The sequence below is a fragment of the Pan paniscus genome, chromosome 3 (genome assembly GCF_029289425.2).
Source record: "Pan paniscus chromosome 3, NHGRI_mPanPan1-v2.0_pri, whole genome shotgun sequence".
NCBI classification, from domain to species: Eukaryota; Metazoa; Chordata; class Mammalia; order Primates; family Hominidae; genus Pan; species Pan paniscus.
This window is the reverse complement of record NC_073252.2, coordinates 64,278,830-64,304,229: the sequence shown is the minus strand read 5'-3', so window position 1 is coordinate 64,304,229 and position 25,400 is coordinate 64,278,830. Positions and strand designations below refer to the sequence as shown.

The 25,400-nt window shown below is 33.2% G+C and overlaps 1 protein-coding gene across 8 annotated transcripts in view; it reads right to left on the bottom strand.

Annotated features, from left to right (window-relative positions):
- EPHA5 (EPH receptor A5) overlaps positions 1-25,400 on the bottom strand; it is a 352,110-nt gene that overhangs the window by 270,238 nt on the left and 56,472 nt on the right. For all 8 annotated transcript variants that reach the window (XM_034958727.4, XM_034958729.4, XM_034958728.4 and 5 more), the window contains exon 3: positions 11,413-12,076. In XM_034958727.4, the coding sequence (XP_034814618.2) occupies positions 11,413-12,076 (664 nt within the window). The remainder of the gene's footprint in view (positions 1-11,412; positions 12,077-25,400) is intronic.

Genomic DNA, 25,400 nt, shown 5'->3' with positions numbered 1-25,400 from the left:
TATCTTCAAGCTCAGAAAAGATGAAAGCATAACAACAAATCACTTTGGTTCTTACAGATGAAACACTGCTGGTCAGCCGTAAATGCAGACAAAGCATTTAAGCACCAAAGAAAATCAAATACTTAAAGATAAGATGTGATCCACACGCATGACAAGAAATAATAAAGGATATAAAAGCATTTTCATGTAATGAAAACCAGTTATGAGATCATGTATAGCTTAGAATTCACTTTTTTATTGTTATTGCGAATTATACACTTCCTAGAAAGAACTATGCCAGGGTTAGTAATTCCATGCCTTCCTGCTTTATAATAATTGGCATGTCTTTCTAGACTAAAGTATGAGTTAAATTTAAAGGCAATAATTGTACAATTTCCGTAAAAGGCATACTTTTCTATGAGTAGCATAAATTGGAGAGAAAGAGAGAGATACAAATTAAGCTACACTTGCTATTAGTTAGATAGTTTTCTATGCAACCCTTGAAAGTGGGTAAGTAGATTCCTCAAGGTTAACCCATCCATGGGGTACACTAAATAAGTCTATACAGATGAAGCACAAAACATTTAGCATATTATTCCTAATAAGGACCTAGGATGTAACAGTACTTTTTATTCAGGTTTATCATTAATGCAATATACAATTAAAAGTACAGATAGATCATAGTAATTAAGTGTGTTTTTACACTGTACAAGGTCAAAAAGTAAAACAAAGAGTCTGAAGTAAAATACGATTCTAAGGCTAAAATTAAAATATGGTGGTTGTGTGATATCAGGCAGGTTAATCCCTTCCCCAACCCCCTACTCCAGATCTCATTTTCCTTATTAGCTTACTGACCTTCATGAAATTTTCAACTCATGTTAAATTTTTATTAAGGTGATGAAACAAGATGTGCTTAAAAAGTAAATATATTATTATCCTGTCTAAAATAAAAGTTTTCCGTTTTCCACATGGAAGGATCATTGCGTTTCACTTATGTTTTGCAATGAAGAGATTATGAAATAGACCAATATTTACATCTGTATTATATCTTCATTTTTAGTACTATGAAGAAATATGATTAATCTTATTGTAATAACTAGTATTAACATAACACCTCTAAATTCATGCCTTTTTTTCTTTATACAGATGACATAATTTAATTATAATTACTGAGTTGACTGATGAAATAAAATTTAACTTTATCATATCATTTAGGAGTATTTATGCTAAAACTATTTAAAAAAATAGTTTTCTGTTCCCAAGTTTCCCTCATATCTTTATTTCATACTCATTTCTCAGAATTAGTTTTGTGTTCCCAAGTTTCACTCATATATTTATTTCATACTCCTTTCTCAAAGCCGAGATGACTTTGCCTACATTAATTTTAATTTTATTTTTTTTTAAAAAAAAAGCTTCAGAGATTGTGATCAGAAAAGACGAAAAACTGTAAGGAAGTACAGGGACTTTTTTTCCCTAAGTCATGTAAATTATTTTAATTCTAACGTTACTTACAGAAGAAGGAAAAGAAAAATCACAGCTTTTCTTCTGTTCATTACAATGTTAAAATGACAATGCTTATTAATAGATGAAAGTTACTTTACTTGCCAAATTTTTCAGACAGCTTAACTAATACTTTTTTAGATATTAACTATTTAGTAAAATAACATGAGTTTTGAGTAAAACTTAAATGAAACGTATCTTTGAAAAACATAAAAATTCTTCATTTCTTACCTAATAAAAAACTGAATTTAGTATTAGGGGGGTTCAAGTAATTTCATAAATTTTATCTTCCTATCAGTCCACAGTAATTTTTTTTTTAATTAAACATTTTGTATTTGGCATGGTATACCTGGGGAGCTATAAAATTTAGAATTCGTGAGTTTTCAGAAGGCTTTCAGTACCAACCATGTGAAGGTCTAAGAAAACCTGAAAATGCTTCAGGTATAAGCACCTAAAAAAAATCCTGAACTAAATATAACAGCTTGACGTTCCTGTTATGTTTTGTTTTAACACAAACTCCATTAAAACTAATAAATTAAAAATGTCTGGCAATGTCAATCCACACAGGGCAGAAACAAAGGGAAAGCCAAAGCCTGGAGTGGTGAGTGCCAGAGCATATCCTTGGCGGCCCTGCAAGCTCAGTGGGATGAGGCAGGCTCTGGGAAACAAGGCAACTTGAATTTTAATGCCCCAGAATCCAAGAGAAAAGGCCATAGCCTGGTACCAAGTGGGGAGACCTTCAGAGAACCTGAAACTTTAAAAAGCTGGCTACATCCTCAAGAGGACTCCGAGTTAAAAAAACAAAAAGAAAAAAGAAAAAGAAAAGAAAAGAAAAAAATTTACACAAGGAAAGCACAAAGTGGCTGTTACCTGATAACCTCCTAATGGGAAGAAGAAAGCACAACCTTCAAGAATCAAAATCAGTGGCCTTCTCTGGGTGAGATTTCGGGATGCAAATTCATATTAGCCACCAAAAGCAAAACACACATGAATTTCAAATGTTACAACACGTCTCAATCCTGGTTGCATATAACAATCAACTAAGAAACATTTTAAAAAATACTGAACCTCTGACTAGCACCATACCATGATGTCAGAATTTCTCCTTGGTTATGGCCGACAACAACGCTGCTTAAAATGATTGTGTTGCACCGTAAATGTTGAGCACAGAAGAATTAGACAAAATTTGGTCCCAATAATACACATCAGTAAGAGGAAATACTAAATCATGTGAGAAACTCCTCTAGGTCAATAAGAAAAAGACAAGCATCCCAAAAGGGGGCAAAATAAACAAACAGCTAATTTATACATTGAACTCATTAGAACATGGGTGCACCTCTACTTTTTTCTCTACTTGTCTGTTGTTTGACTTTTCCTCTAATTTGCTAAATATTGTCTATTTATGATAATGGGATAGAGAAATGATAGTAAATATGTAACTCTTAAGTCATAATGCAATTATCAGAAAGAAGTATTATTAGTTCTAATACTGTCAAAAATTAAATAATTACCATATGTATGATAAAAGTATATTAAGGAACATTTTGAGGGGGAGAAATATTTAACTAATGCACAATGGCTCTAAAAACATTGATACTGTACTATTTTTACATACATACAAGGGATTAAGATAAATAAATTACTGTTCTTGACCTCATATACTAACACGGTCCTAATTTATCTGTACCTAAGTATCCCAATCTGTGAAATAAAAAAGAAAAACACACTCACTGCAAGAGCGCTTTCTTTCAGTGCTTCTTAAACTTGATGTACATAAAAATCACCAAGGAATGTGCTAAAATGTAGATCCAGATTTAACATTCTGGGGTAAGGCTGAGATTCTTCCTTTCTAAAAAATTCCCAGGTGATGCCAATGCTGCCAGTCCATGTATCATTTCTAAGTAGGAAAACATTACTTGCAGCTACATGAACACTTTACAGGTGAAGATTATAACATTTAATATTTCACAGAGGAAGAAAGCAGGGCTCAATCTGGTTTTGTAACTTGACCACAGTTACGTATTTACCAAATGCTAGAGTGAGATTTGAGCTGAGGCCGGCATCACTTTTAAGCCCAATGCCGTTAATCTGCTACGCACACAAATACCTCCTGATGCTTTCAGAGATCAATTTTAATGTTTGAAGTCTATTGAATGATTTTATGCAAGTGTTGGTTACTTTGTTTCTTATAATTCGCATTCATATTTTGATCTATTAGTTCTGAAGAATCTGAGAACCGATACTGAAATATTTGCTAAATCGCACTCTGAGTTTTCACGATCGAATTTCTCTGTACACACTTTTCCCATGAGAGCTGTTCTGTTTCATGTTATCAGACTTTATGTAAGTTCTTTTGCTCGCATCTGAATAACAAGAAAATAAGCAAACAATAAAACAAAAGGACTATTTTTTGGTTTCCTGGAACATTTAAATGTTGTGAATTTTAAATATATAAAGCTTTTTGTGAGGTTTTTATCATTAAAATCTTCTCCTGATAATTATCATGTTATAAAAATGCATTATAATAAAAGGAGCTTATCCAGTGCATCTTATTTTAATAAATGTTTATTATTAAGAGGTGTTTACACAAATATGAGACATTTCAACATAAAATATAATCATTAATTCTCCATCCATATAACCATGATGAAACTCAAGTCCATTAATGTTAAGATTCATTTGCACGGTAACAATATGGAACATGTCATCATCATATAAAACATCCTAGAGACCTGCCCAAAGTGAAATTTACAAAGTAGTTATTACTGTTACTGTAAAGATGAGGTATAGCATTTGCCTGTTACATTTATTCTAAACTAAAAATATATACAACCTCAAGACTTTCACTAGCATAATTTCTTTTATGAGTGAGAAAGTAGGAGTGCAGACCAGATTTAAAAGTTTGACCAGAAAGAAATCACGAGGTTTTTGGTTCTTCTGTCTTTTCTTTCATTGCCAAGTCCCCATATTTGTCCATCCACATATAGCAGAAGAGTCACTAGTTATTAACCATTGTCAAACCAATGAAACAAGTTCTTTAAGAAAAAAATGGGTTTTATACTTTCAACGGGTGTAATAATTTACAAATAATCATCCACCAACACCAGTTATAAATAAACTGAATTGTTTCATGTTTGATATGCATGCATTTGACCCTAGATATTTATTAGGAGTTTTCTGTCTTTAAGATAATAATAAATGTATAAGAAGAGCATATTTTAGCTGGTAAGTTCAGGAATCATCAGGTCTTTTATTTCTCAGATTTTCATAAGCAAATACATTTTTAAAGTGTAATTTTAGAAAGAAATGAGACATACATAAAATTAACGTATTAAAATAGATTTCTGCACTGGAAGCTCCCTCTGTTTGCTGTACTTTTTCCCATACTTTTCACAGTTTTTTTCCCCTCACTTCTATGTTAAATGCCACCATTTCAGAAAAAAAAAAAATCTTATTTCCCTATCTAAAATACCACACTTCACCCACACTGCCATTAGAAAATTTCATAACTTTTAACTGTAGATGTGAGTCTATATGCATGTTTGTAGGTATATATGTCCACATTCCTAGGATACAGGAATTCTATAGGCTGGATAGAGTGCCTACTACAATAACAACTTATAGAATAAGTGATAATGTCTAACGAGATAGCAAATTTTTCAGTTTTGTACTTCTAACAAAATTTTTATAAAGGAAGTTCTATAAAACGTACATAGTTTTATTTACCCATTGGAAAAAATGTAGTATTATTCTTTGATAAATTAAATTGCTCAGGAATATACTACCTACTTAGAGAAAACTAGATAATTTTATAACCTGTAGCTACCCTTTATTTTATAATTTTTATATAATATCTCACAAGATTTTTTTTTTTTTTTTTTGAGACGTTGCCTAACTCTGTCACCCAGGCTGGAGTGCAGTGGCGCGATCTCGACTCACTGCAAGCTCCACCTCCTGGGTTCACGCCATTCTCCTGCCTCAACCTCCCGAGTAGCTGGGATTACAGGCTCCCGCCACCACGCCGGGCTAATTTTTTGTATATTTACTAGAGACGAGGTTTCACCATGTTAGCCAGGATGGTCTGGATCTCCTGACCTCGTGATCCACCTGCCTTGGCCTCCCAAAGTGCTGGGATTACAGGCATGAGCCACTGCCAATATCTCACAAGATTTTTATGAGCTAGTTAGAGATGAGGACAGCAAAGAACAGAGAGATTCAGCAACTTGCATGGGGATACAGAGTTGGTAAATGGCAGAGGTAGAATAAGACTATATTAATTTTTACTCAGAATTCATGTGGTTAAACTACTAGGGCATGCTACCTCTTACAAGCAGCATATTTCCCACCATATTCAAAGTCAGTTAGTCACATTTAAACATGTACATCTCCTTCATTCTTCCAAATTTAAAGAAAAATGTTCACTTTTGCAAAGGTATCCAGTCCATAAACATATCTATAAACATATTTTGTGTTAGCAGCATGTGTGTTCATTTGAGGAGGAGACAAGTATTTGGATTAGTGGTTCTCAACTGGGAGTGATTTTCCCCCAGGGAATATTAGGCAATATCTAGACACATTTTTGACTGTGAAAATGGGGAGTAGGGTGTCCTGCTGCGTCTAGAGGGTAGAACCCAAGAAAGCTGCTAAACAGCCTACAATGAACAAGACAACATCCCCCTTCCCACCAACAAAAATTATCTGGCCCAAAATATCAAAACTCCAATGCTGAAAAACCTTGATTTAGAAAAAACAAACAAACAAACCAAAAAAACAAACAAACAAAAAACAAAAAAACAAATGCAGAGTACTCTCAAAAATTTTATTAGAACTAATCTAAAAGTAGGCCAGGGAGCAGTTAAAATGGGGGGAAAAAAGACTATTTGAATTATTCTCTTGTGTAATGTTTGTAAATGGATGAAATAATTTGACTACTTAATTGTTTTGGTTGTGCCTCACAAAAGCAGAACACACACACACACACACACACACACACCAACACAACACACACAGGCACCATTGATATTCTGTACTTCCATAATTGCCATCATTTGTTCAAATTTTGAAATTAAAATAGGTTCCTTTTGTTACATATAATAACATACTAAATAGAAAGATAAGTTCAACCCCTTTGATGTTTTTTGGTAATGTCCCTAATTAAAAATAACTAGGCTCTCTAATGCATAATTACATGGACACCTAATATACCTAATATATTTCCAGCCAATTTTGTTTCAATCATAAATATGCACCAGAAGTACGAATGATCGACATTCTACTCCCTGCTGTAACTGTACTGTTTCTGAATCAAGGCTCTTTCTTGAATTGGGTATTTTCACTACATTTTCCTTGCTGTGCAATCATCTCCCAGTTGGACAATTAATAAGTACTTTTTCTCCACAGCCCTTGACGTGTAACCCTCCTTATCCCGTATTTTAGCATGTACTATATACCTTCTTCACTCTGACTGGTTTTGGCAGTGACCCACAATCTAAATCTCTTTCCTCCATTTGATATAAGTGAAACTATAATTATCTAGGGCTAATTTCAAATTACTACTTCATTCCACTAGCAACTGATGAAGATTAGTGGTCTTGCCTTGCATCTAAGTAAGTCAGCAACATAATCACAAGAGAACTCAGCAGGCAACATTTGATTCATGTGAACTCAATTACTTCTGTCAAAAACATTCACTTCAATAAAAGACAGAAACTTCTAAAATGTGTTTTTGCTAACCATTTTTTACTAAAAAAAAAAGTCTCACATGAGTCTTAAGGGGAAAAAAATAGCATGAATTTCATCAGAAATAATAATAAATAACAAGTGGGGAAACATACTTGGATAAATGGATTTGAGACATTATTTATTTCTGAAAATAAAAAGACTTCCAAGAAAGAAATCTGTAGACTTAAATCAGTTTATTATAGAAAATTTAGGCATATAAGTAAGACTTACAAAAATAAATGTACACTATATTTTAAGTTCATACAATAGAAATGAGTATTTTGTTACCTCGTCAAAACCAGATTACTATGGGTGAGGTAGTCTATTTCTCTTAAAGAAAGTTAAATGAGAGGAAGTTATATGAAGATGACAGATCACAAATTGCTAAATTGACCAGGACTCCAGACTCACTGCTTGGTCATCTGGATTGAGGCCATATGTTAATGAGCTGCCTAGCATTCTGAATCTTGAAGGTTTAGTTTGTAAAAGGCCGTGTGTCAACTCCATCATGCAAAGCACATATAACAAGTCACATAAGCATGATATGACAGCAAGTACTCAGTCACCTGCCAGCACAGACTAAGAAATATTAACATATGAAAATCATTGCCACAGATATATTCAAACTTTAGCTTCTCAATAATATATTTTTAATTAAATTCTAATATAGTTTGGTTATCAAGAAACTGAATAATTAAATGTCATCATGTAATATGGCCATATTATATTTAAGTATGTGATGTTCTGTGCTCTGTAAAATTCACTAAATTGGCTTCTCTAATAGTTAGTATGTGAAGTACCAATCACATATGACTTAATACCTTGAATATGAAATTTGGGCTGAGAGTCTTAGAACTAAGAAATGATTAAGTTAAAAGTCATATCCATCAATTTTCAGACCAATGAGATATTTTAGAGATAATACAAAGGTAAAATAAATCAACACAATGTGATATTTAACACAGAATAACATAGTATTCTTTTACACCTTTGCAGATTTTCTTTCCTCTCTTTTGAATTCATTGTCCTTCTCTTGTGCTTTTTGACTTCTTTCTCATCCCTTAAGTTAAGGAGTACATGGTCTCCCGCTACTCCTGCCATCAAGGAGTATGTGGACTAACAGGAGTAGAAAAAATAATTAAACAGATAACAAGTATGCAAATATAGGTAAAATAATAGTTCTAAATTGTTTTGTGACAAAAGATATATGAGTAAACAGTGACGCTTGATTTAGCCTTGATTGATTGGGGCATCCTCTCTGCAGAAGGGATATTGGAGCACAGATCTGAAGGATTAGTGTATGTTAGACACAAGAATAATCCATGCAAGAGAACATATTCTTAAAACAACAAGTAGTGAAAAAGAGCAAATTGAGAAACTGAAAAAAGTTAGCTTGGCTAGTGCATAGGGAAGGGGAGAAAGCAAAATTTAAGATGAGACATGAAAGATAACTGGAGCAAAACCATGCAGCCTCTTAATGATAAAACTTTGTCTTAAAGGAAACCACTGAAGTGTAAAAAGTGTGTGTGTGAAGGGGGGAGGTTTCAGGGGTAGGATGGATGTGTGAAACAAATATTTGCATTTGTTATAGGTGATATATTCATATGGTTAAAAAACCAAAACTATATATAAAGTCATTCATTAAATTTGAAAACAAAGTTTCAACAAGGTTTACCTCTATATTGAAGGAAAAAGGAAATAGAAGTAGATGATTTAAAGAGAAAGTTGACTGGCAATTTCTATAAACACTGTGATGGATTGGAACTGGATAGTGAGTAGGAAAGAGATGAGAGAAATGATTCCTAAATTTCTGGCTTATTTAGAAGGATGATTCCAAATCATCAAGATCCCCACTTAGAGGTTTGAGGCTAGCAGGTTAAGATTGTAAAATGAGCTAGAGTCATGGTGGCATTTTATAACACATACACACACACACACACACACACTCATTTACATGTACTTATTGTGTATAGATAGAAATCTCTCAACAATATCTATGATGCTTTAGTTCTCCAAAGCAAGCCCTCAAGATGTATTTATTCATTCAATGAGTCATTCTATTACATAAGTTATGTGTAGAATAAATACTTGAAACTCTTCCTAGAGTGCCATCACATACCATTTGTACATAGTAAAATACCAGCAAGCATTAATCATACAGACTACATGTGTGAAACATTCTCTGGGCTGTGTAGTAAACTTTTTGCATTACCTCTGCAAACCACTGCTCCTACTACCAAGGGAGGAAGATAAATGCATGAACTAAGACAGAGTCCAGTTAAGTAAAGTTTTCTACAATGAAATGTCTCCAGTTAATCCAATGTCCATCAATTAAGGTTCTACTTTTCAATTATTAAGAGAATAACATGAGAAGAGAAAGAAAAGATGTATGCTAACACTTGCACTAAGACTGCATTGCATTCTGTCAGAACGCTGCCTCCCAGGATTTTTGTGACTATCACCAGCAGAATGTTTTAATCTCATCGACAATCAAAATGCATCCTCGAAACATGGAGAGAGGCCTCTTATACTATCTGTCAATCAAAATAATGACAAAGGTCATGGTGGTCTGAATTAAGTGATCACATATACTCTAAACTGATAGAAACAAACAACCAAATAGAGTACGTTGTTTTATAATACTAATAAACAAATATTTAGAAATAATTAATAAGATTTATATTTACAATATTTTAGACAGAAATGTATTCAATGGATTGCTTATAACTCCTGCTTTTGATCCTTTAATTACATAAAACCTCACCTTAAACCAATAAGATTGCTCAAAAGTAAAAGATAATATTAGAACATTTCTTTAATTCCAGTCCTGAAGAAATTATGATTCATTTCCCCAATAAGCTTTTAAGCATTTTATAAATGTAATTTTGATGGAACAAAACTTTCAGATGTACTTGTGTAGATATAAAATCAGATGTAGAAAGTTGTAGCTTGCACGGAAAAACAACAGAATTAATAGTAGATAGTATTTCAAAGATACAAAATAGAAACTGGTGCTGAAAAAGGAATTTCAAGTAAAGTGCAATGTGTTTCTGGAGAGAATTAATTAACCAAAGTTATTATAAGTTACAGGTAATTTCCCTAGTTTTGTTTCCCTGGATCGATAATCAATCTACAGTCAAGCAAGAACAAATGAGGAAGTCTGATTCATGTAACAGAGTGGACTTAGGAAAAATAAATGCACCTGAAGCTACCAGGTGGGACCAAGGGGCTGCTCAGCATTCAAAGTTCCCTCAGTTAATACTCATTAACTTTCATTACCTAGTTAGTACACTCACATCATGATGAAAACAAGTTCAGGATCATGAGGGTGAATAATTTAAATAAAAACATGCTGCTTTCTTTCCCATAAACTGCTCTTCGTTTTGATATAAAATACTCCCCTGTTCCAGAAAGCCATTGACAAATTTCCAGTTTAAACGGCCAACTCACCACACTGCAGGCAAAATGAGGGCATTTTCAAAGGAAGAGAGAAGCATGCATGATCAAGTTTCAATTTAAAAGAAAAATAAAAACAGAAAAAAAATTCCCCAGGGCAAATTGCTTTAAAATGACCTTTTGTATTGGTTCTATCTTCAAATAGTTATTTTTGTGGGGCACTGCTTATTATGCATTTAAAAATATCTGTAATTTTTAAAAAGCAAGCATGTAATTACAACCATAAGTAAACAACACAGTAAACTAATCCTGTCAGTTTACAAATGTTTTGCTATAAAGTTCATATGGCTGAACTTTTTTTCTGAAGAATTTTTAAAAGGCAGTTAAAAACATGCCAAAACTAGTCTAATCTAAGATTTTGCATTTAAATTTTATACAGCAAATAAAGAGTAGAAAATAAGTTCATGGAGAGAAAATAGATGTAGCAGACAATAATTATACAATGAAGGTTACTAGTCCCTTGGTTTGAGTTTTTCAAAAATAAAATTTCTAAAAGCAAAGTGAATATGAAATATTACACTGCAAGTCAGACACTCTCTGAGTATTAATTATGTATATCCAATAAAATATTACATTAAATCTTTCACGGTTGCCAGAAATTTTAAAATTCTGAAAAGAGAAAAATCAAACTTGAGAGAAATAATCTCCATAAATTAGCAAAGTAAAAGGTCATTTCCTCATAATCATTGGAGGAAATACATATACATGATCCAACTGAAGCAGACAGCCCCTGCAGATCTGGAGGCAAACTCTTACCTTGACAGGTGCCATTTTTCTCTTCATATCCTGCCTTGCACATGCATTTCCCGATGGGCACCAGCCACTCCCCTTCGGCGCTGCAGTGCATTTTGGGAGGTTCATCGGTCACAGAATGGTTGACACAGGAGCCTGACACTTCGAGCAATTGGGAAGAATCAGCTCCAGTGATGGTGTCAGGGAAGACAGCCAAGTGTCGTACCACAGAAGGGCATTTTTTATAGTATACACGCACAGAAACCAGAGCAATGCAAGCACCAACATCTTGAAAAGCAAGATAAAATCCCTTTTTGCTTAGAGGTCCTACATCTCTGACCTCTGTATTCAGTTTCATAACACGGTCACCAAGATCAAGTTCTGTAAAGCTTTCATCGGCAGCAATGGTATCAATTTTGATGTATTGGTTTTCCTTGATGTTTCTCCCATTCTGATCATCTGACTCAAAGTAATACATATTAAAGGTTTCCTTACAGGTCCCCAGTCCTCCAGGAAGGCTGTTGCAGTCCCGCAGGGTAAATTTGAGTTCTATGAAGATTCTGGAAGCACCTTCATTGGAGATCCAACTGGTCAAAAGCCAGTTATTCTGATTCTGTTCCATCACTTTGCATACTTGGTATGTGTGGATAGGGGCATAATTTTCATCCACTTCACCAATCTCTTCCCACTGTACAATATAAAATAGAAAGATAAAAAAATTCAAAAAATAGAAAATAACCAGGAACTATAGCAAAAATTATAAAAGAAAACTAACTGAGATATAGAAATATTTGTATCCTCAATGTGTGATATTTACAGAAGGAACTAGATATAAAGTATTGGGAGAAGAGAATCACACATTTTTATTGTAATTTTTAAATTAAAAGTAAATTAAGAAATTATTATTCTTCATCTCCAACATAACTCCAAGACGAACACATATGAATATGCCCCAGGGCAGGAAGGAACCATGCATTTCAGAGTAAAAATAAAAGAAATTTAAACGTGGGTGAGGTTAACAAAATGAAGCAAAGAAAGAAAAATATGTATATTTTGAATAAAGTTCAGCATATACATAAATAGGGTAGAATACAAGAAATGCAATTAAAAAATGAAATAAGGGATAAAAGGATCGCAAATTTGAAAAAGAAGGGAGAAAAATGTAATATAAAAACACAGTCATTTATTTAAATCTGTCATGTCACAAATAACACATCAATGGAATAAAAGTTGAAAGAAAATCCTTTAGTTTAAAATTAATAATAGATCTTTATTTCATTGAACCCATCTATTCAGGACTCTCACAAATTGGCTAGCTAAATATTAATTCATAGATTTATCTACATATATAAACATGGAGACAGATATGAAAGAAAGATTAAAAATTACAGATTAAGAATATGGATAGCCTTGTCATTTTGAATATTAGCTAACTTCTTGCGATATGTTGGGACCCCATTAATTCTTTCTTACCAAGGCATTATTTTATGCATATGGCCTTAAGAATTCTGAAGATATACAGGACGTAAAAAAAATTAAGTACAATTTATATAGCTTCCAAAATATTATTTGGCCAAAGAAGAGTTCTAAACCTATCTCTTTCCTAATAAAATATTCCAGTTTTGAGAATCTCGATGTACCATAACCACTTCCTGAACGGTACAGAGCCAAATTTTTATTTTTCATAAAGAAGTAATTATAATTTAAGGAATTTCTGAAGCCTGTAAAAAATCTGTGTGTACAAAAGTGATATATAATTTTAAATCTTTAAAATACCACTGGAACACAAAGAACAATGAAACCATACTGACTTTCAAAAAATCCAGAATGTGTGATTTCAGACATTAAGTATTGTAGATAAAAAAAACTTCATAGACACTCATTTCTTTAGACATGAAATTAAATATAGCATTATTTCTTGATTCTGTTCTAAAAGCAAAGATGTGAAAAATGCGAGGCACAAAGGATGCAAATAAATCTTATACATCAGATGGCTTCTCTCGAAATCTAGCTGCAACATCAGACAGACATAAGCAAAAGGTGCTAATGAGGTAAAACTGTTGAGCTCCTTAAATTCACAAGAGAGAGACATGAAGATTTTATCTTGCCAAACAATTTCCATATTATGTTATTACCTAAAGCCTCAGTTCCTTCACTAAATCTCATTTTTGTCCTCTCTCAAAATGTATATATACTCTACTTAGCTCCCGATTTTCTAAACCAGATATCTATTGCAGCACTCCATCATTAAACTACTTACATTTTCTTTCCAATGTGATTTAAGTATCAATCTCTTTATATTATAAATGGCACCAAATATTATGATCAATATTTCATGCATAAGAATATGTCAACTAACCAAATAAAATGGTAAGAATTATCAATTTACCGTAATAAGATTAAATATATATTTTTTGAATTAGTCAAATGAAAGATATCAAAAATCTCTTCTCTATAAAAAGAAAATAAAAATGTTACCTCATTTCTGTTTCAAATATTTGTTTTATGATAATCTTCCAATACAAAACAGAAATATGTATATTTTTTGCCTTGAATCACTTATTGATGACCTATTTCTGGACAATATATTCTAGTAGGATCCCCCTAGCAAGTAAAAGCAAGCAGAATAACAGGATCTTTCAAGATTATAAGCCAAGCAATTCAGCCTTTGTCTGTACAAAGTCCAGGGTACCACAAATACTATTAAAAATGCAAGCCAAGCAGCACTTGACAAGACAGCTTAATAGTTACTGCTTCAGGTGATAATTTCAAAGTATGTGCATAAGCATCTTGCTTCTCTGAATATTCTCAGTTAAGAAGATGGAAACTATAATTTTCTTTGAATTCAGAAACTGTCATGGTGAGATTTTATTTATTTTTCTTTTCAAGTACCCAAAACATAAATGATGGCTCACATTTAATATTTCTAGTGAGCAAATAGAATGAGTTTAATTTAAATAATTATGGCCATAAGCCATTCAGAGAATCACACGGGTAATATATCCATCTCTAATATCTGCTGTCATTGAGACACATATACTAAGAAATTGACAGAAATATTTTATTTTAGGCTGGCTCTCTGAAATAAAACTTTGAATTTTTCTAAGCTTTCTTTCCCCTTTAATATGAAGAGAATATCTTGCTGTCCTCAGCAAAAATCAGGTATGTAAAAAAAAAAAAACCAAGAGGATGAAGAGAAAGTAACACTCACCAAGAACTTTAGAATGTGGCAGACGTATTCCTAGACACTTTTACAAATGTCATGTACAGGATATTACAGGAACTTAATAAAAGGCACAGATAGGAATCAATATTTTCTGTTCATTTTTGTTGGATTTTCCATGACTTCATGATTTAATAAAAATATTTGCTGATCCTTCGATTACTAGAAGTTGTGAGCCTGGACATTTTCGAAGCATGGATTGCCGAATGCAATATGATGGCTGTAGCTCTGCTCTTTAGGTCTAGCAATTATTCAGTGCCATCCCCTGAGCCCATGCTTTCCTGTACGTTTATTTCCTCCTTATTGCCCATTCTTTCCCGTTAAGAATAAATAACTGGTTACACAGCTTGGGTTTGCTTGATTTATCTCCCAGATTCTTAGGGTTACTCCTTTTCCCTCAGGGCTCTGAAAATTCCAGGTCAGTTGCGTTCTAAACCCATTGCTGGCCAGGCATCTCACATCAGCCACATTCATCAGAGAAGGGTCGGGGGAAGAAAGAACTTACTTTCATAACCATATGTGTATCATGCAGTTACAATTTTTTTCTACCCAAACCGTTAGGAACTAGTTTCTCCCCATCTGCCTCTCATTGCTCTCTTGGCCTTCTGGTATCAAGCTCCTGCTGTTTCCTACCTTGTTGGCATTGCTCTCATTTCCAGATCACCAGCCTATACATCGTTTTTTCATGAAGAACTTGAAAATACTGACTCATGACACATGGGCTGGACCAGAAATCCCTCTTACATTATGTCCCCAAATTCACAGTAGGAAGCATCATGTGAACAAAGACAATTTTAACCTTTCAAGTTATTAGGGGTGCCCATTATCTAGTTCTGTTTTCATTATTATGTTTCTATTTATCTTGATTCTATATCGAGAGTGATCTATTGAGGCTAAGGTGCAACAGTAAGAAACTTTGGAGTAGACACCTGAAAAAAAAAATGCCACTGTATGGGTCTTGTATAGAAGAAAAGTACAAGCCTGAAGCCCTAGTTTTAGTCCCAGCTCTTATAATATCTAGATATATAAGCTGAGATCCAATCTCTGGCATAAGAACTATGCAACTCTGTAATGAGAATGAAAGCTCTCTATCCTAGGCATCTAATATTCAATAAAGAACATCACAAAGAGCCTTAAAAGAGCCAGTCCTATTGTTCATTTTAGAAATAAGAAATTGAAGACCAGACCAAAAAAAGGATTTACTCAAGTTCACACAAGACCAAGCTGACTACCTGGGCATCTCCTCTGCCCATATCTTCCTTTGTCTTCTTGTCAGCATGTCTCTGCCTCAAAGGGTGGATTTGTGCATGGGATTCCTTGATTCGTTGCATTAATTGCTACCCAACATTTTTTCCAGGCATCGTGTAACCATCAATAAGTCTTTTTTTTCTTTTGCTATATATTTTAGTACTCAACCCCAATATGAGGGAGAGGCATGCATGATTTTCTTATCGTCAACTATATCTTAGAGTCTGATACAACAGGGCACAGAGTAGGGCACTTGATATACATTTTATAATGAATGAATTAATATCAAACATATACATATAACTTCTTAATTCAGAGATCCCACTAATTTGGAATAATTCAAACATATTGAATAAATAGTTAAATGTTTTGTGCTATATTTAAAACAAGAAAATACATTTTCTTCTTTGTAAATCATCAGAATTTTATAAGAGCAAATTAGAAAGGTTTATAAAAGCAGATTAAAAATTAGTTTGGTAATTTTTAATTAAAAACACTAGGTATCTATTAAAAGAGATTGTCTTATTTCCATTGTTGATACAATTTTTATGAGTTTAGTTTTGCCTATTAACCTGTTGAATGATTTTTCACTAGCATTACATTTTACTAATTGTAACTGATAACTAAGTTTATTTTATTTGTGAGCCTATGTTTTCAAAATAAGTTTTTATTTTGTCACTCAGTAGTCTTCTTCACCATTCTGTGTAAATCAAAAGCCCAGAATATAGCATATCGGTTCAAGGAACTATGGACATATTTCATATTTCAGTCAAATAATATTAGGACCATCTTAGGGATTTCCTTTGCAGAATTACATAAAAATCTGGCAATGAATCAATTGCCTGCAGCTTTACTCTGACATGACCAAAGCATAACTTTCTAGGAAGACCTTGTTTATCACCTAACTGCCTCTCTAAATACAGGGAAAGCTGTTCTTCATGCTTTGAGTCACATATTTTAAATATAATATCTTCTCAAGTTCCTCAAAACTAAATAAAATATAGGTTTTAAATTTAAAATATTTGTATATATCATTTATTGTGATTTTCATTGTGCAAATGTGTGTGGTATGTTTTGTTTCACACACTATGTTTTGCTAACTTTACTGAAGATATTCTGATTTCAAATTACTAACTCACTGATGTCTTTTTTAAAGATATAAACCTAAGACCTAAAACCATAAAAACCCTAGAAGAAAACCTAGGCAATACCATTCAGGACATAGGCATGGGCAAAGAATTCATAACTAAAACACCAAAATCAATGGCAACAAAAGCCCCAAATTGACAAATGAGATATAATTAAAGAGCTTATGCACAGCAAAAGAAACTATCATCGGAGTGAACAGGCAACCTACAGAATGGGAGAAAATTTCTCAAATCTACCCATCTGACAAAGGGCTAATATCCAGTATCTACCCCCCAAAAAATACAAAAACAAACAACCAAACAAACAAACAAAAAAACATCAAAAAGTGGGCAAAGGATACGAACAGACACTTCTCAAAAGAAGACATTTATGCAGCCAACAAATATGCGAAAAAAAGCTCATCATCACTTGTCATTAGAGAAATGCAAATCAAAACCACAGTGAGATACCATCTCATGCCAGTTACAATGGCGATCATTAAAAAGTCAGGAAACCACAGATGCTGGAGAGGGTGTGGAGAAATAGGAACACTTTTACACTGTTGGTGGGAGTGTAAATTAGTTCAATCATTATGGAAAACACTGTGGCAATTCCTCAAGGATCTAGAACCTGAAATACCATTTGACCCAGCAATCCCATCACTGAGTATATATCCAAAGGATTCTAAATCATTCTATTATAAAGACACATGCACATGCATGTTTACTGCAGCACTGATCACAATAACAAAGACATGGAAGCATCCGAAATGCCCATCAATGTTAGACTGGATAAATGGTCACATATATACACCATGAAATACTATGCAGCCATAATAAACGATGAGTTCATGTCCTTTTCAGGGACGTGGATGAAGCCAGGGAGTGGGCGGCTAGGGGAGGGATAGCATTAGGAAAACTACCTAATGTAGATGATGGGTTGATGGGTACAGCAAATCACCATGGCACGTGTATTACCTGTGTAACAAACCTGCACGTTCTGCACATGTATCCCAGAGCTTAAAGTATTTTAAAAAGGCAGTACCACCCCATGATTTTAGAAAGTGCCTGGCGCCTGTAATCCCAGCACTTTGGGAGGCTGAGGTAGGTGGATCACGGAGGTCAGGAGATCGAGACCATCCTGACTAACACGGTGAAACCCTGCCTCTACTAAAAATACAAAAAATTAGCCGGGCGTGGTGGTGGGCACCTGTAGTCCCAGCTACTTGGGAGGCTGAGGCAGGAGAATGGCATGAACCCATGAGGCGGAGCCTGCAGTGAGCCGAGATTGCGCCACTGCACCCCAGCTTGGGCGACAGAGCGAGACTCCATGTCAAAAAAAAAGAAAAAAAGAAAAAAGAAAGTGCCTGGGAACAGTTTTACTACACACTAAAATTTGAAATTCAGACACTGGCTTCCCAAATGCTCAAACAATAAAGAGTCAAATAAAAGTGCAAACTTCATCTTGGGTTATAATCCTTTGAAAGATATTGTGTGCTAATTTAAAGGTGATCCTGGAAGAAGAGTTTAAATATATAGATCAATTTTAGATCAATTTTCCTGTTATGCAATGCATGCATGACATAATTATACTGCAGAATAAACTGCATCTTTTTGCAGATGAGTAAACTGAGGCCACAAACAACTGGCATACTAATTAGAGCCAAATTAATGTCTACAATTAGAAATCTGTGATTATAAATTATTTTTTCTCTTTTTTAGGGGTTAAAATTACTATGCATAAAATATAAGGCCACTCGAGGTCATTTTAATGAACGAAAGATTCATTACCTAATGAACTAGGTATTTACGTTTTCAAAAGACAAAATTATGTGCCCTTGTTGTAGAATTATAGCTTCCATCCTCCTTGTTCACTTTCCTTATTTTGGATCAAGAAAAAAATGGGCAATCCATTGGGCAACAGAAGCATCTCTATTTTTACATGTAACAACAAGAAAAATGTGGTTTTAAAAGAATAAAACATGTAGCACAGTTTCTGTTTTAGAAATTCAAATTCTCTAATAGCTTTGATTCTTTAGAAAATAAATATGACAAAATATATCAACTTTCAGCAAAAATCATTTGAATCAAAACCTTGTTATATTTCCTCAATATTATGTTAGTGGGAAAAAAAAGACTTGCATCAAGTAGGAGTTTGAGTTGTTCAAAACATCTTTAAAATTCATAAGTATGATGCAGCAGTATTGCTAGAAATGACTCTATTAATTTTCTGTGTATGAAATAAAACTGAAGTTGATTACTTTATTGCCTGTGGAATAGTACAAATATTTATGAGCTCAAATTCAATTCATAATACAAATGAAATCACTTGAGAAACACAGAGATTAAAACTTTCAGGTTAATATTAATCTTTTTGCAGCAAAATTCACAGACAATTGAGCATCTATTTTCAACAGTAAATGTGAATGGCAAGCTAGATATTTTTTTTTTCAACCTGGAGGAAAAAAATCAGTTTTTTTTTCATTCAATGTTGTCATTGTATTTTTTCAAAAACGTATGGATCCTTTCCTCATTAATTCCTTTAACAATTATCCAAGTGCAGAAGCAATAAATGGAAGGATGGAAAAATCAAAAGTAGCATATCAGATAAAATACACACAATTAGAACAGTTTATGATTTAATCAAGAAAAGTATTTCTTAGTTAAATATCATGATGAACATAATATGCAAACAAAAAAAACCCAAAAAGCATATATATAGACTGATTATGTATTTATTGCTATTCTACTTTTAATAAGAGATATTAAACAGTTTCTCATTATATAAAATGGTCAAAGATGTCATAAACACTTCAAATTTTAAAATAAGGCATTCAAAAAGACATATGAACTCATATGTTCATTGCAGCACTATTCACAACAGCAAAGACAAGGAATCAACCAAGATGCCGATCAACAGCGAACAGGATTAAAAAATGTGGTAAATATAGACTATGGAATAGTCTATATTGGAATAGTCTAATAGTCTATATATGGAATAGTCTAATACACAGCCATTAAAAAGAATGAGATCCTGTCCTTTGCAGCAACATGGATGCAGTTGGAGGCCATCATCCTAAGCAAACTAACACAGAAACAGAAATCCAAATACTGCATGTTCTCATTTAAACACTGAATACACAGGGACACAAAGACAGGAACAACAGACACTAAGGACTGCTTGACAGAGGAGTGTGTGTGGCGGTATGGGTTGGAAGGCTGCCTATCTGGTACTATGCTCACTATCTGAGTGACTGAATCATCTATACACCAAGGCTGTGTGACATGCAGTTTCCCCATGTAACAAACCTACACATGTGCCCCGAGAACCTAAAATAAAAATGGAAGAATAAACAAATTAATTAATTAATTAAAAAAATAAAATGGGATATTTTTCCTTGAAAAATTTACTAATAAGAACAAATGCAAACTATCAGTCAATAATAATTTTAAAAGAATGAGCAAACTAGGTAACCATGCCTGAAATTAACAAATTAATAAACTGAATAAAATCTTAAATGATCTCATTATTGTTTTATAAAAAGCAACCCTATTATATAGGGTACATGTGATCTAATTTGTCAGTAATGAGTGCCATGAGTTATAATTTTAAAAGATGCAAATAACAAATAGGTTTATAAACCACTGATCTAGTTTAGTTCCATTATGGTACCACTGTATACGGAGACACCTTCATACTTAGGCGATGGTAGCCTCCCACTATGTATTTTTCATCATGCTATGCCAAGAGATGATTAGGCCAACATTTAATATCATGTAACTGTAGCAACAGAAATAAACTTTTGTGTACTATTATGAAGGTTTACATAGTTGGTGAGTTTATATCTTTCTTAAGAGTGATTGCAATCTCAATTATATATTATTTAAGATGGAGTACAAATTTACCATGTAGATTTTAAGGTATTTCGTGTTTCAGGACTTCAAATGACAAACACATACATGCACACATGCGCACACACCCACGATTAAGATTTCCTTTGCAATAGTCATTGTGAGACATTAGAGATGGTCCTTTTAGTGATATTTCAATATATTTCAGTATATATTTCAATATATTTCAGTATATTCTCAGTAAGATGTAAATTGAAAAGTAACATAATTGGTACTCTTTAATATAAATATTGCACTGTCCTGTTATAGATAGCTGTGAATTCTGTGGGGAAGCCTTATTTTCAAAGCAGAATGAAAGTTCCAGTAAGTAAGGGAAAAGAAACTATTTCACTTGGGATTCAGCTTAATGAAAATAAAGTAGATTAGCCTTTGGTGCACTTAATGTTTCAGGCAAAATAAATACAATTACACCCTTGTTGTTCTGGCAAAAAAAAAAAAAAAGGTTTCAGTAAACCATGTGCAACTCTTGATTATATATCCACTCTATAAAATATATCCGAAAATATAATGCTGCCTGTGCTCTCTGTTCTTTTTTCAGTCCTCATTTTTCAGTAGATAATATTATGCTTCTGATGCAAGCTTTGACAACAGCACCCATAAATCAATTCTATATCTCACATTAATCATGTTCTTGTAATCAGTGGCTATTCAACACAAATTTCCATCTCATTTTTTTTTGTTGGAAAACAGCCACATTAGGGCTGTTAGCTTTCTCAAACGTAAGTGGCTATATTGCCATAATACATAATAAAGTGCACTCCAGCCACTTGCCATAGCAGTATTAAAGACATTCTATAGAAATTGAGGCTATCCAGGAGGATGGCGTGAACCTGGCAGGCGGAGTTTGCAGTGAGCCGAGATCAGGCCACTGCACTCCAGCCTGGGCGATAGAGCGAGACCCTGTCTCAAAAAAAAAAAAAAAAAAAAAAAAAAAGGAAAGAAAAGAAAAGAAATTGAGGCCATCTACTGTCAGTACGTTGTCCAGTCAGTAGCTGTCATTTCCATAGAGAATGGCTTTATTTTTAATTTTTTAAAACAGATTTAGGAGGTATAAGTGCTCCTTTGTTGCATGGATATACTGCATAGTGGTGAAGTCTGGGTCTTTTGTGTAACCATCACCAGAATAGTTACCCATTAAGTAATTTCTTAATGTTAATGGTAACATTGTGGCCCATTAAGTAATTTCTCACCCCTCATCCCCCTCCCACCCTCTCACCTTGCCGAGTTTCCAAAACTTATTATTCCACTCTCTATATCCGTGAGTACACATTATTTAGCTACCACTTATAAGTGGGAACGTCTGGAATTTGACTGTTTCTGAACTGTTTCACTTATGATAATGGCCTCTAGTCCCATTCATGTTTCTGCAAAAGACATTACTTCATTCTTCTTTATTATTGAGTAATATTTCACTGAATATATATGCCACATTTTCTTTATCCAATCATCCTTTGATGAACACTTAGGTTAATTCTATATCTCAGCTATTGGGAATAGTGCGGTGAGAAACATAGAGGTACAAGAATATTCTTGATGCAATGATTTATTTTCCTTGTGTGTTTTCTTTTGCAAAATATCTGTTCATATCTGTTCACTTTTTAATAAGGTTATTTGTGTTGTTTGGGGGTTGTTATTGTTTCTGTTCCTTGTACATTCTGGATATTAGTCCTTTGTCAGACACATAATTTGCAAATTTTTTTTCCATTCTTCAAGTTGTCTATTCAGTCTGATGATTATTGATTTATTTTGCTGTGCTGAAGCTTTTTAGTTTAAATAAGTTCCATTTATCATTTTTGTTTTTGTTGCATTTGTTTTTGAGGTCTTAATCATGCATACTTCAACTAGGCCAATGTCCAGAAGAGCTTTCCATGGTTTTGTTTAGGATTTTATAGCTTCAGGTCATACATTTAAATCTATAATCCATCTTGGGTCCATTTTCATAGACAGTGGAAAATAGGGGTCCAATTTCATTTTTCTGCGTATAGCAATCCAATTTTCCCAGTACCATTTATTGAATAGGGTGTCCTAATCTCAGTACATGTTTTCGTCAACAATGTCAAAGATCAGTTGGCTGTAGGTCTGTAGCTTTATTTCTGGGACTCTATTCTGTTCTACTGATCTATCTGTCTATTTTTATGCCAGTACCATGCTGTTTCGGTTATTACATACTTGTAGTATAATTTGAAGTTAGGTAATGTGATGCCTCCAGCTTTATTCTTTTTGCTTAGAATTCCTTTGACAATTTGGGCTCTTTTGAGAGGTCATACAAACTATATAATTTTTTGTCTAATTCTGTGAAAAATAGTGTTGATATTTTTTATAGGAATTGCATTGAATCTGCAGATTGCTTTGGGCAGTATGGTCATTTTAACTGTATTGATTCTTCCAATCCATGAGAATGGGATGATCTTCAATTTGTTTGTGTCATCTGTGGTTTATTTCATCAGTGTTCTGTAGTTTTCCTTGTAGAGATGTTTTTAGCCACTTAGTTAAATATATTAAGAATTCCAGTGCTTCTCTATTTGAGATAGAAGTAAATGAACAGCCATATGTCTATTGCAAATTCCTCCTCCTGAATTTTGTTAAGCTTGTGTCTGGCCAAAAAGTTAATATCAACCAAAAGCATACTTTTGAATAAATGTATACTTCACTTATGGAAGTTTAAAATGTTTAGTGATAGCTCTCCAATGACAATTCTAAATATTTAGTGTTTATGTTTTTTGATCATTAATTGAATGCAAATTTAATTCTGACCAACATTAGACCATAGAAGTTTACAATAGGGATTGACTATCTGAAGACAGTGATTGATCAACATTTACAGATTTTTTTTATCTATCAACAATCGATATATTTTGTTGTACTTTAATATTTTACTTGAGAATTACTATAAAAACAGATGTTTCTACGAATGCCAAGAATTCTAGAAACATATGATATATTTACAGATTTAGTGAAGTTGAAACATTAAAAAAATTAAGTCTTCACATTTATTATTCCTACTGGCATCTTCTGTCAACTTGTTCCTTGTCTCACTATATTGTCCCTTAATTATTTTGAGGCCTGTTGCTTAGGTTATCAATCACAGATGGGAATAGTAAAATTAATTTTTCAGTGTGATTTTAGCCTTAATATTAAAACAAGCTGTTAACTGCCTTTTTCTCTGCTTATCAACAAAATCCCTTTTGCCAATGTATTCTCATAACAGAAAACATACATAGAGCAAATGCAGATAACCAGTAAATCTAGTTATAGTAAAGAAACAGAATGTTTTAACATAATATCTTAGATATTATTTCATACTTTTACATCTATTTGTATATGAGCAAACTGAACTCTTGATATGATAAAGAAGCTATGCATAGAAGGTAAATGTCCCTGACCTCCCTTTATTATTCTGTTTGCTGTATCTGATAGTTTGTCAGCTATGTAAGTCCATCCTTTAGCAAAGATGGATTAGAGGGCTCCTGGATATCACAAGCTCTTAATAATATTTCTTCACCCTACTTTGGCTATTTATGCTAAATATAGGCTAATGCTTCATACATTTAACTGACTGTTTATTAGAAGAAAACCTGGCAGAAATTGAATCAAGTGATATAAAGGCAATAGGGAAGAAGTACTCTTCTATGCTCCTGCTGGGAGTATATATTAGTAGCCAGCTTTGGGAAGTGTTTGGAAATATATGGTGCATTTAAAAGTGTTTTAAACCTGGGATCTTTACATGTTTCTAAAGATACATATGCCAAAGTAAGTCTGAAACACTGTAATGATCAAAAAGAAAGTACTAATGTCATCAACAATAGAAATAAATAAATGTGTTATATTCATGCTATAAATCATCATACAAGAGTTAATAGTAATTGTTATATGGAGTTTACAAGTATATAATAAAGAAAAATGTAAAATTTAGAAAACAGCAAAATATACTTTACAAAGAATGCAATTATGCTAAATTGTGTTTTATTACATTCATAACAAAGTGATAAAGTATAAAATGAACTGGAAAAATACACTAAATTCATTATCAGAAGCTTATAGATCTCTAGGAAAAATAAAGAATATCACATTAACATATATGTAATGAGAGTCTCAAAAGAAGGAGTAAGAGAAAAAAATGGCAGGTACAATAGTTGATTAAATAGCAAATATTTTACAAATTTGATTAAAAAAACTTAGGTAGAAATACAAAATGCCTGCTGAAACCAATTGGGGTACATACAAAAGTTCATGCCTAGATACTTGAACATGATAAAAGCTAAAACATTTTTGAAAATTTTGAAAGCAGCAAGAGGAAATCAACTCAGTAGAGAGGAACAAGAATACGACAATAAGCTGACACCACAGATGAAACAATGAAGGCCAGAAGAAAGTAGAATGACATAGTCAAAGTGCTAGAAAAACAATACTATCAACCAATAATTCTATATCTAGCAAACCTACCTTCCAAATGAAAGATCACTCAAAACTCACAGTAAAACATATAAAACACAAATCGCTGA